The following is a 13,062-nucleotide window of genomic DNA, read 5'->3' as shown; positions in this document are numbered from 1 at the left end:
GTATGGAATCAAAATTAAAGAATATACAAATTCATCTCATTTTAGGTTTTGTCCGTTTCTGGAGCTTTTTTAAAAAGCTTTTTCCATTTCCATCCAGCCACCAAGGACGTAAAAACAGTTATCACTTTGCACTCAAATATTTATGAAAATGAAAAGTAATGGGCAAAACAGATTGACACCTGAAGTAGAAAGAGCTTATTAAATATGAATTAGATACAGCCGCAACAAGTCCTTTGAGGAAGTGAGTAATAAAAAGCGATATTCTGAACAGAAAGAAACAATCTCATGGTATAACCCTTTCCTGCTGCCCTCTGTGTTCAGACTGCGTTTGCATGGCTGGAGGAAGGAGCTCTTTGGTGAGGTGCTTCATATCTCCAAGTTCTACTACAAAAGCTGAAGCTAGTCTTCACTGCTCTTTCAAACTTTATATATATTTATATTTATATATATATATATATATATTCAGGCAGCTATAGCTGTCATTCAACTTGAATAAATATTAAATAATGTTGGTGGAGATAAGTAAGCCCAAATCTTTTTGTGCAGAAAGCAGGATAGCAACAGTTGTGTTTAAGCACAGCAGCAGTGTCAGGCCTGCTCTCTGAACACGCTCCTGCAGATTATATTAATATGGTTCTAGATCCTTATTTTACAAATGGAGTCCCTCACAATTTTTAGTGCGGTTATCTTCACAATGCTGTCGTGAAGAAATAATTACTGTTTTCCTGTTTCATGAGAGGCAAAAGACAGAGCAATTCCCTCTGCGTATCACAATACTAAACTCCTGCAACCCAGAACCTGCATGTGATCCTAAATCTGCAAGGTCTTTGACCAAAACCATGCGAGGGGCCCAGTCCCTCACCTAAATACACTAAGGAGGAACCCTCAGCTCATGCAAAACCCAAGTAACTTCAGGAATGACCTGTGGCTTGCGTTAGGAAGACAAACACAACCTTTCCCAGATGAGCACCACTTCTCATGAAGGCTGTGCTGTACAGTGTTCTTCACTGAAGCTGTCTGCCTTACAAAAACCAGTTAAAAGTCTTTGACACGTGCTTTAGGAGATGCCAGAAACAAGACTGCTGGGCATAATCTTAATTAGCCTTGCCGTGGCATAGCCTTTTCCTGTCCCCCGATCTCGCCCACCTTCTGCCTAGAGCTGAACTCTGCCCGGTGGTGTTCAATACTTTGGGGTATTTTCCCTGTTCGATACACAGACCCATCAATATGTAGCGCCAGGCTTTACTCTGCGATATTCAAATCCTGCTCTGTGGGCAGAATTATTAATTTCTTCAAGGGCTTTTCTACAGAGCTCATCACTACGGTATTTAAGCGCCTCAAAAGCATTAATCACATTCCCTTCTCCCAACACCCCGTGGTGGTGTTATTACCCTGTTCTTCGGCTGAGAACTGAGACGGAGAGATCCCGCTAAAAGGATCTAACGCTGGATGCTCACTCTGGGAAGCCTATTACCTGCTTTTTTCAGCGTACTAAGCTTTATGCAGCCCTTTATATGGCTAAAGCACAGCTCCAATTGATTTCCCTGACGGACCCGGATGCTCAGTGCATCTGCAAATTAAACCTTCACCTCAAATGGCCATCCAGAGAGGAAGGATGCACAATTAATGACTGCATGGAGGAAGCTTGGTTCAGGAGACTTTGCAGCACTGATCAGAAACTCTGAGGCAAAGGCAACATTACATTTAAATATTTTGAAAGCCTTAACCATGACCTCAGCCTTTCGCGCCTCGCCATCCCTGCTTCACTGGCCGTACACCTTCCACTTCTGCAACCAAAAGGACAGAGGTCCTCTGGACAAACAGTCTGCTACGTCACCTCAATCCTCGGAGCTAAATGAGACACAATTGCTTTGGGGAAAATAGTATGTGATCACATAATTAAAGACTGCATCACAATGCATATACACAAAGGAGGTTAATTAAAGTTGCCTGCGCATTTCTTAACTCCTAATTCCTTTCTCTGTAATCACCCTGACTCCACAACCATAACCATTGGAGTTTACAGAGCCAATGACAGCTGCAGTAAATTTCCATTCTTTGTGTGGATCACTCATTAGAGGAGAAAAAGACAAACGCTTTGCCACTGGCCTTCGCAGCTATTTGCTGACAGTGGAGTTAGGCTGAGATTCAACAACTACAGGTTCCACTCTGCATCTGGCAAGTGAGGATTTCCTGCTGGAAAGCCCTTTGGCCCTGCACCTCCTCGGCACTTCCCACTTGCCTTGGACCCCTCTAACCTGCCACTTGGCCACTGAGGTAGCACAGAGCAGCTCCAGCTGCTTCACCTTTACAGCATCCCATGCATGCAAGCCCCCCATGTTAACAGCCATCGCTACAAGGCTGTATTTTACAGTGGCTGGTGGGAGAACTTATGTCCATCCTAGCACTGTGATATTCATCACGAGACGAGGCGAGTTACATAAAAATGACTAAGCTAATAAGAAGGCTCTCCTGGTTAAAAGCTGAGTGATTACAGCTGCTACACCAGATTGGAAATGACAGAAGCATCTCGTAAAAGAGTCACCGCATGCACACCTACATCAAGACAGCAAGAAGAAAGGCTGAGCTATTTGTAAATCTACCAGGGAGAAAGGCATCCATAAGGGATCAGTAAGTCTGTTAGTCTGCTCATACAGCTCTTCAGTTAACTCTTCCAGTCTCCAAAAGGCTGCATCAATTTTAAGGATCCTCCCTCCTATGATCCTCCCAACCCATAAGCATGCTTTCAAGCCGTTCCTGACCAATGTAGTCTCTTCTCAGACTTCAAATACCTGCCTACAGGCTTACATACCTCTGTAAAGGCTGGCACACACACAGCTTGCAGATTTAAGCCTTCCTGAGGAGCACTAGGGGAGCAGATCTAACAGTGGAAAAATTTCTCCATGCTGCAAGGAGGGAAGCAATAGGAGAAAAGAAAAGGGGCTAGTATGCTGTGAATGGAGGAAAGCAAGCAGAGAAGGAGGTCTAAATCAGGTGGACTGATGACAGGGATAGAAGATGATGATGGGGCAGAAGGCTCATAGGGAAGAGGTCTAAGGCAAGAAGGTGTAAAGAAAGCAACTATTAAGAAAGAAAAGTTAAAAAGCAGAGAAAGGGCAGTTTAAATGGACAGTATGGGAAGATGAAAATAGTGGGAGAGAGAAGAAAGAACAAATGAACACGAAGCACAGAAGGGGAAGAGGATACAGCTTGGGATGCAATGAGAAACACCTGATTTGGAGGAAAATGGGAGCGAGCTAAGACGTATATGAGCAAATTCAGTGCCTTCATCTTCTGCTCCCGTAACATCACTGATTTCTGAGTTAAAAATTAAAAAATAAAGCACATGAGACTACTAGTATGGGCCTAACCGCACCCCAAAGCACAAACACGAGCAGATGAAGACGTTTAGCACAACAAGTCAGCTGAGCTTACACCAGGAAGCTCGTATTTATGGCCACGGAACAACCTTGGAAATTTCCTCCCTTCTGTTGACCTCACACAGCAACACAACCCCACACACTGTACATTGTTCTCACTTGTTTACTTAGAAAACGGCAATTCAGAGTTCTCACACAGCAAATGGAAAGTAGCACAGCAAAGCCTACGAGACAGGATTTTCAGAAGTAACTAATGACACTGCCGGCTTAGCTGGGGTGGCTGGTTCCCAAAGGCTGGGCTGCCTGCAGCTCTTTTCATGAAGGTGTCAAAGAAGGTGTAACTGCAAACTTGACAAGTGATATTTCAAATTATTGGACTCCCTTTTTAAAGTTTTCTTGTTGAAAAATGAAATCTTCCTATTTCAAACCATTTTCTCTTGGATCCCCCTCAAATCATCCCAAAAATCAGCCTAACCCGACTCATACTACAAAACGTTGATTCCAGTTACAATAACTGCCATGTGGCTACCACACTGTGTATTACCACACCCAGGTTGCACACTGACACCTGCAACTCTGCTAATGTGCAGCTAGATGATGCTTGAGTAGAAGTTCTTATTATTAACCTTAATGACCAGAAAGCACTGAACAGTCTGTGCTATTTTCCAACAAGCAAATGAGCAACGGCAAATAAGTAAACTGGCGTAACAACATCAAGTGGAAAGATCTCTCTGTGAAGATGAAATCTGTTAAAAAAAATAATCAACATATCCTACCATCTATACATGCTACTGCATATATGCATACAGTATGTCACTTTTATATAGCACATCAAATAGGAATACTGTACCAGTATCCATTCAAGACGTCCCCTTTCAAACACACGTTTCCCACTGAAACACATTCAGGGAACACTGAGCTTGGTAAGCCAAGCGCTCAAAAGTTAGAAAATGTCAAGATTACCTTGGCTATAAATCCTTACATTGGTTCTCATTTCACGTAGTCTTTACCTGTAGACTCCATACTTCTTTTCTACAGAGTGCTTTACTTTGTCAGTGACCGTGACTGAAAATGTTAACTGAGTGAACAACACTTCACTAACTCACCTTACCCTCCTCATTCACTGTGTGCCCTATGCCTTGTTTAAAATATGCTATTTCAACATTTCTCTGAACACACAATTATTAACTTCTCCCAGGGCTCTTCACTATTGTGTCTAAGAGTTTCCAAAATACATCTCCAGAACACCCTTCTGACTGAGGAGCTTTTGCTATCCTTATGTTATAGTCAACTGAAGCGAAGAGTGCCCATGACCTGTTTGCTCAGAGCACCCAGGACTTCAGAGGGGCTCACAGCACAGCTCTCCTTGACTTGGCTACAGCTGGGTGCATTCAAAGCTTCCATAAACCCATCCCCAATAATCATGGTTTGGAAATTAGAAATCAGGGAACCTGCCAGCTTGAATATGTTGAGTTCAAGGTACCCCCCCCCCCAGCATTTTAAAGGGGGAAAGAGACTTTGGCTCTGCAGAGCAGCCTGAAGAGACTGCCCTTCTCTTGCAGGCTTCCATCTAATTCAGTTTTCAGCTTCTCTAACAAATGAAATAAGGTCCCATGGATAATCCAGCTGCCCGAGCTTCACAAGCCTGGCTCACCCTGAAAGCTCTGTCTCTGTCTCCTACCATTCAGCCGGCTTTTGTGGCCTAGGCACAGTCTTCATTTCTGTCTGACTTCGCACTGCCATCTACCTCTGTGCCATCTACCTGGGGCGTCTCTCCTCCGCGTGCCAGCACAGTAGCTCCTTCTTTTCTTCCCGTTTGGATTTCATCAGCAGGAGGAGTTTGAGTCTAAGAGAGAAAGTTTTGCTTTCCAATACTATGATCTGCATCAGAATGGACCCTGATCACCAGGAGAGCAACAGTAAAAGACATTCATGCTGTGCTGTGCCCATGCAGACAATTTTTACTGACACTTACAAACTTTTCCAAACTTGAAGGCTCTCTAATGATCTTGTGCTATTAACACAACTTTAACTGTTTTGAACAGTCTTTTCAAGGGGATGGAACCTTTTTCTCATAAGACATTTTGAACATGGATAAAGCAGTCACCAAACGTAATTCAGGGAAACGGTTGAATAGGCTCTTTTTTTTTTTTTTGAGGTTCAGAAAAAAATACCCCGAGGCAAAGAGCTGACGTGGAAAATTTCAGCTCAAACAATTAAATACTAGCAAAGTTACAAAAACTTCAAAAATAGGGGCTTGTAATAAGAAAATGTTGGGCAACTTTAATTCCAGTTATTTCTGTCTGAATAGTCATCCATAGCATCCCTCCTCTAATGCTGTTTGGTATATGAAAAACTGTTCATAAAAAATAAATCCAAAGTTATATTTACACTATACTATACTTATCTAGGAAAAAGTTATATACAAAACAATCCCAGCATTTTTTATATATCATTGGACTATCATTAGACAACTAAGATGTGTGTGCATATATGAATATATTTTGAAGAAAAAAAGAAATGTTTGCCAGTTTGGAGAGGAATTGTCTATGGAAAAAAAGGTCCAGCATGGACCCAAGATAGTTGAGAGAATGAAATGAGATGTGTAAAATCACTGTCTTCATTTTCTGATTGTGTGATCCCATTTATGAAAAAAGCTGAATCTGCCCCTCAGGACTAGCCTCTGAAAGATGTGAATCAGTAAAAATTCAAGCCTTTCTCTGTATCGTTATTTTTCAGTTACATTTACATTCTTAGTTGCCAGTACCGTCTCTAATGCACAATAGTTTGAATCACAAAACCCACATTGCAAAGGTTTGCATAAAAATTAATTAGCTTTCATCTCCAGAGAGTACGCATCCTTCCAGGTCACCACTGAGGCCACTGGAGGTGCAACCGTAGCTGCTTCAACATTGGAGCTCATTCCCCGGCTCCACTTTCCCATCTCCCCAGCATAATCAACTTTCGTGATAAAAAGGAATTGTTCCATCAACTCTTTTACAAGACTGTCACAAGCAGCCTCATTCACTGCACTACCACTTATGAAGCAGCAAGTAGTTGACATCACAGGCTTGGGGAATGCATTTACATTAGCTGAAAAAAGAGAAGTAATCAAAAATAGCATAAATTACTCCACTATCATTTAACAAGTAACTTTTGTTTTTCATCCCATTAGAAACTGCAGTGCCAATCAAAGAAGGTGCTCCCAGACCTCTGCTTCCAGTGAAGTCTAAGGCATCTGTCTGTTGGCCGTAGCAGCAGGAGAAACACGCTTTTCAAGTGAACTAAGGGTATGCGACACATCACAGCACTGGGGCACTGAGCGTGGAAAAGAAATATTCTGCCAAGACTACTTGCAGAACCGTTTTCAAAACATATGGATGTGCACGTAAAAACACCACAAAAACATAAGCACGTATGGTAAATGTTAACTGTGTAAAAACTGCCATATTGGCCAATATTTCTTACATCATTCAGCTGCTTATTGCGGGCTGGGATGATCGTATTCGTTAGCTGCTTGTTCCCTGCCTTTAAAGCTGCATCTCTTCTTGCTTGCTCAAGCAGAACTCTTGCTCGTTCTTTAAGTTCTTCCTGTCTTGACAACATTCGTTGCTTAAAAATAAAGAAATATAATTAACAGCAAGGCAGCCTCAGGGTATTAAACGTTTACACAGCAGCTAATAGCCAGGAGCCTTCCTATATAATAAAGATCAGGAGTCACACGGACTACAGCTTCATGAGGTGACAGCATTCTACAGAAATGAAAAGTAAAGATGATCAAAATGTAAAATTAAAAAAAAAAATACTCATAGGCCTTTATAATGCAAATAGATTTCCCTCATCTTAAAACTTAATTTCTATCAACATTTAATGCCTTTAAACTGCAACGTGGAAAAAAAATAATTGGCTTCATGGAAGCTAACTATGTTAAATATACCAAGTGTTTACTTATTTACTTTAATATGTATGCAAATAAAATGCTTTGTTGGCTACTTATATGGGTATCGCTCATTTATAACTTAAAATTGAACACAAAGAGGCTGGGTACAAGGTAAGACAACCCGCAAAAATATCTGCTTCTCCTTCATATATGTGAACATCCACTAAAAAGTCCATTCTTCGTACACGCGACTGATTATACCACAGAGAAGAAATAACAGAAGGGGGACTTCTGCGAAATGAGCTCCCATACATATAAACTCCCCAGTGCTGACTTCTTAGTCAGGCTCAGCCGTGAAGACTCTAGGAAAATGCATCTCTAGGCCTTCGGATGAGCTGGAAGAGATGCTGCAGGTTGTGCTCCTCCAACGACTACATGGAAATGGAAACAGCTGAGACTCATCAACGACTGCATGTTCACGGTTAAGATTGAGACTCACGTCTGAGATTTTATGACCATGTGCAAATACACAGAAGATTAATAACAGACAGACAAAAGTCTTTAAAGCCATCTTGTCCTACAACATTGCAAATGCAAGTCACCCTGTCCCTCCCTGCTGCATTACTCTGGGGGCCAAACTGTTCCTTTCTCATCTAGTACACAAGAACGAAGACAAAAAAAGTCATGAGTCTTCATGAATTAAAGGAAAGAAATTACCTGGCTTCAGAACTAATATTTGGCTATCACCTATCCATGGGCTGCTTCTCTTGCAATAAAATGAATCCTAGTGGTACTTACTTGAGAAAAAATGTAAAAAGGTTTGAAGCAATCTGTAATACGGGCTGTATTCTTCTCTTATCACAACTAATGGCGCAAAGCCAAGCGAAGCCAAAACTAACGAACGTTCTTCACAGGGGTAAAATTATAAGCCTGGCTTGGGATTTTTGTAAACAGGGCTAATAACATTTCTAACATATTTTTGTGGTGATATTATTTACTGATAATGCTCAGTATTTATATAATACTCAACTTTCATCCTCTCAATAAATCTGCAAGGTAGGTGGGCTTATACTTTCTATCTTTATAGAAAATGATATTGTGGTTAAGAAACATGCTCGAGGCCACTAAAAGAACAGCATCATTTAATATTCTGGAGTTTCTACCTCACCATCGTAGGCTATGTTCACAAGGCTGTGTAGTTTCTCAGACAAGATTTGGAAATATGTTTGGTATATTTCAAGGCATTGAAAAGTTGACATTTTTTGAATATGGCTCAATGAATCTGTATGTCTTTCTTTTTCAGGTTTTGCTACAGTACACATTATTTGGAAGAAAGGTGTTGCCATACTCAGTGGCAAAAGCCTTGAAGCCATCTTCTTCAGACTCGTTGGGAATACATTTCTTCCTTCAACTAGAGAAGATTGGAAAGGTTAACAGGAGGAAAATTCCTATAAATGCATTTTTATGTAATGACACTTTTTCAGCATCACATACTGGTCAAAATATTTATTGCCCAACAATAAAAGCACACAACCTGCCTTGCCATCTATCCTGAAGATATGCTGTAAAATACAAGCGTGGAGATAGAACTTGAACAGAATCTGCATGGCGACTCACAGGCACACAGAAAGTTTATATTTCTTACCTGGGCTGTTTTTTCAGCTGGATCTGCATGATTTAAAGCCGCTCTGGCATCGTTGTCAGATTCAGATTCTGCTTGCCTCGGAGAAGCACACGTTTTCTTCGCAAGACCCGCATCCTTATTATAAAGGTACCCAAGGTTAGAAGTAGGTGATAAACTTGGCTTTGCGACAGGTGAACCAGGATCTAGTCTTGTGCTCTCTGTGGATCCCATATGCCCCAGCTTTTCCTGCTCTGAGAAACCAACGGTACTGTCTGAACTCTGGTGTCTTTTCTTGTCGTTATCTTCACCAACAACGGTGGGAGACGTGTCCTCCTTTTGATCGCTGACATGTGCCAAGTCACTCAAGTCTAACGTGTCAGCTTTCAGCAACTTCTTCTTTCCCAACACAGGCTGCGCTTGTGTTGTGTCTGTACTGCTACACTTCCCAACTTCTTCAGAGGCAGAAGTCCTTCCAGAGCTCTGCTGGGATTTTTGGGGGTCCGTGTCGCTTCGAGTCCTGCGAGAAGAAGGGGAAGCTGTGCTTGGGCTTAAATGGTCATCGGGAGTCTGATGCTCGCTCTCGGACTCGCCGACACCGCTGTCATTGACAAACACGGAGTCGTCCTGAGAAGCAAAGTCTGCCAGACCACCATCCGACGGATGCAGCTCAGGCTCCCGCTTCAGGTCATTCAGCTCTGCGTAGAATTTTTCCTGGTCAACGGAACTGTTTGTGTCCGTTTCATAGTTCCCCACTTTGTATGTGCTTTTACTACTGTTCTCCTCGATTTGAACCACGTTTAATTCTTGGCCGCAGAAATGCGCCCGTATTTGATAGAGATAGGTCATGACAGTCAGTTTGTCAGGTATCGCTAACAAAACCATGTCAGAAGGCTCCAGCAACCGTGATATTCCTAAACTGGCAAACCCATCATATGCCTTTAAAAACAGACAAAAGAAAGATTACAATACAGCACTTTCTTACGTATCATAGTATTTCAAGAAACACAAGTAGAAGCTTCAGTCAAAATAAGCAAACACAAACATATCCAATATTACAGGAACAGTATAGGCTTGGCTCTATTCTTATTCTTTTGGCTTCATTACAGTGGTACAGTACAGTAGTTAACGATTTTTTGTTGCACAGTCCAACCTGAACTCATCGATTTGTCCTGACAGATTCTAGATATCTCCCAGGGTATCTTCACAGTAATGTAAATCAAGAGAATATGACCAACAAAGACACTCAAAGAGCATTGTTCCAAATATTTCTAGCATCATCCCGTACCGTAATAAAATCTTCTGTTACTCAAAGTAATGCCACTCTCATAAAGCAAAAAGATGTTCAGGAACTGCAACTTAAACCCCCTTGTGTTTGCATTAAGAAAGCCTACTGCTACCTTCCATGGTTCTCACTCAAGTAGCAGGAAACAAGCAAATAAAAAAAAGTGTAAGAGTTGAAACAAGAAAAAAGCAACCGAGAATGGTTTTTTAAGATAAGGAACAAAGATAGAAGAAACACGACACTAATCCATCTTGGGTTTTATCACTGGTGATCAACCTTCTCCCTTCTACTGGTCAGGTAGTTGCAGTGATTTGTGTTGATGAAAAACTGTGTGTGTGCAGATAGCCACAGATGGTGTGATACAAGACATAAATCACATTAATTCAGCAAACAAATGCATTTAAAAAAATTGTTGACACTAAATTTATTAGAAAGAAAAAGAAAAGGGGAATTTCATTCATACTTTACTTCCATTTCTAGAAGCTGAACAGTCTGAAAGCCTCCTGGCTTGTGAGGCCACATCTCATTATTTCTGCTTGCCCTTTAAGTGAGTGGGCTTGGTGCATCAGGTTTTTCTAGTTTTGAAGAATTAAAAGCCGTTTCTCAATTTACAATTAATTATTACTATCCCGGATTAACCCTGGAAGACAATATTGTGTTTCAAGGAAGCCTTTAAAAAGGCCTCCTATTAGCACAGACTTGCTCGGTCACCATGCTCAGGCTTCTCTCCCCTGGCAGCTCTGCATCTCCTGTCCAGCTTCTTCCAAAGGTTTCGAACATGCTAACAGCTGTCTCAGCAGCATTTCCAACAAAAACAGACGCTAAATTTAAGATATGGAAGAGAACTTAACCTTTTACAAGGAAACAATAATGCACACCGCTGACTACAACTCTACCCCAGTTTTATACGATTTCCTTTGTTTAGCTAGTTTTAGAAGGGAGGAGAAAAGAAAGAAAAGGGAAATTAACTTCTATTTGATATCCTCTTGTTTTTCCAGGCATTACCTTTCACGCTAGCAAACGTTCAACACTGAGCTAGAACATGGGTCCGGTATGCTTGGGTCAAACTTGTCAGAGCATTTTTGGAGAAGTAATTTTTTAGATCTCTATAACAAACGATTCAGACTTTAGCTACACATACAAATTATCCGAGCAATTTAATTGTAAGCCCTGCTGGCTCTCCCTGTGCAAAATGACGTGGCCTAAAATCGTGGCTGGTCTTTGGCGGAGCATAATTTCTTGGGAAGGCTCCTTATGAGATGGTCATGCCATTTATAAATGCTTAGACAGAGGAGCAGCAGGGGAAGACACAGACGTTGCATTTACCGATACAAAGCTCCAGGCAGAGCAGAAGAACGGGAAGATGAGGGACAGGAGGAAACGGAAAGATGGTGGATGGGTGAAGGGACAGCTGCCATCTACCTGGTCTTGAGACCCAGAGCAGGAGGAGCCAATGGCACTGGGCAGACGGAAAGCCGAGAGATGGAGGCACACAGAGACAGGACAGCTGCAGTGGGCAGCACGGGGCTTTGGGTGGGCAGCCCACGGCACTGGTAGGGGGTCCCCACCACCAGGCTGGCTGTGAAAGCAGAGCATGGATGAAACGCAACACCAGGATGTTGTTGTTCAGCTGATTAAGTGGGTCAGTGCTGAGTGGGTGCCATAAATAACCTGTTAGCCCACGCTGCAAACAGTGGGAGTTACCATTTCAGGAATGGAAGGACCTAAGGTTGTGCTTAGCAGTCCGCAGCAGCCAAAGCCCATAGACGTGATTTGACCTGAACTCTTTTATACTCTTAATTTCTTATTTATATGCTAATAAAACTAAATCCCAGGAATATCTCCCAGGGTCTGCAAAATGAAGGTGGGGACTGTTTCAGAACTGTTAAGAAAGATGCTCAGGATGGGTAACACTGCGGCAGGAGGATTTAATTTACAGCGACGGATATCCCTGATGCAGCTGCAAAACCACTTTTGATTTTGATTTTGCCTGCTCCGTTCTTCTGGCAACGCTTGGGGTTAAACAGCAACCCCAGCGATGCCAGGTACTTGTTTCCCATCCCCTCCTCCTGCCATTCTGGACAACACACATTCTCGTTCACCTGCTTTTGAAGTGCACTAGCTATCTAGATTGGCATGCAAATGTTTTACAGTCATTAGTGCTATAAATAGCCATCATATGCTCTGTACGTGTCCACACGGCAGCGTGCGACAGGTTCTCCTTCATTGTTAGGAAAACTGGGAGCTTCTTGACTTTCCAGTGTATTTATAAGTGCCCAGTGCTTCCAACTGGTTTGTAACTAGTTTGTAGCATGGTACCAACAGAGCATAATAAAGTGTTTTCCAAGTCAAATTTCATTTTGTTAAACGGAGGCATAACTAAGCCTTGATTTTGCAAATGTTCACACGCATGTTTAGCCAGGCTCCTGCCTGATCCTACTGAGGTCAATTCCTACATATACCATTAAACGTGCTTCAGACTTTGTGGAATCAAATCATGGATGTAAGCATTAACACCTGTTAGAAGAATACAGATGCCGGCTTAAAGGTAAGGAGGTGCTTCCATTTTTAACTCAACGCTACCCCTATGACTCTAAATTCTTCTGTTTAAATATATATTCTAAAAGGATTCATTCCTTTCCAAACATTTTGTCAAGACGATAGCTCAAGTTCAAACGTATCGAGAAATTGCACAGAAATGGTCAAAAAAACTGGAAAAGCACCATCAGAAGCATCACAAAAATTGAAAGTGCCCATCAAATACCCAGAATATACATTACCATTTCCAAACAATAATCCTTCAAACGAAACAAGCTTCTCTAACCAATAAAGTAATTAAGACCAGAAGTTCATTACTAGAAGCAGGCTGTTGTGCCCTTCCACTCCTCATGCTTTC

General features: G+C 41.9%; 1 protein-coding gene across 26 annotated transcripts in view; it reads right to left on the bottom strand.

Moving 5' to 3' along the window:
- The window catches only part of EHBP1 (EH domain binding protein 1), a 213,215-nt gene that overhangs the window by 63,216 nt on the left and 136,937 nt on the right, over positions 1-13,062 (bottom strand). For all 26 annotated transcript variants that reach the window (XM_040554143.1, XM_040554145.1, XM_040554146.1 and 23 more), the window contains 2 exons: positions 8,906-9,820; positions 6,849-6,992 (listed from right to left, as the gene is read on the bottom strand). In XM_040554143.1, the coding sequence (XP_040410077.1) occupies positions 6,849-6,992; positions 8,906-9,820 (1,059 nt within the window). The remainder of the gene's footprint in view (positions 1-6,848; positions 6,993-8,905; positions 9,821-13,062) is intronic.

The sequence above is a fragment of the Cygnus olor genome, chromosome 3 (genome assembly GCF_009769625.2).
Source record: "Cygnus olor isolate bCygOlo1 chromosome 3, bCygOlo1.pri.v2, whole genome shotgun sequence".
In the NCBI taxonomy this organism is placed as follows: domain Eukaryota; kingdom Metazoa; phylum Chordata; class Aves; order Anseriformes; family Anatidae; genus Cygnus; species Cygnus olor.
This window is presented reverse-complemented; position numbering and strand designations above follow the sequence as displayed.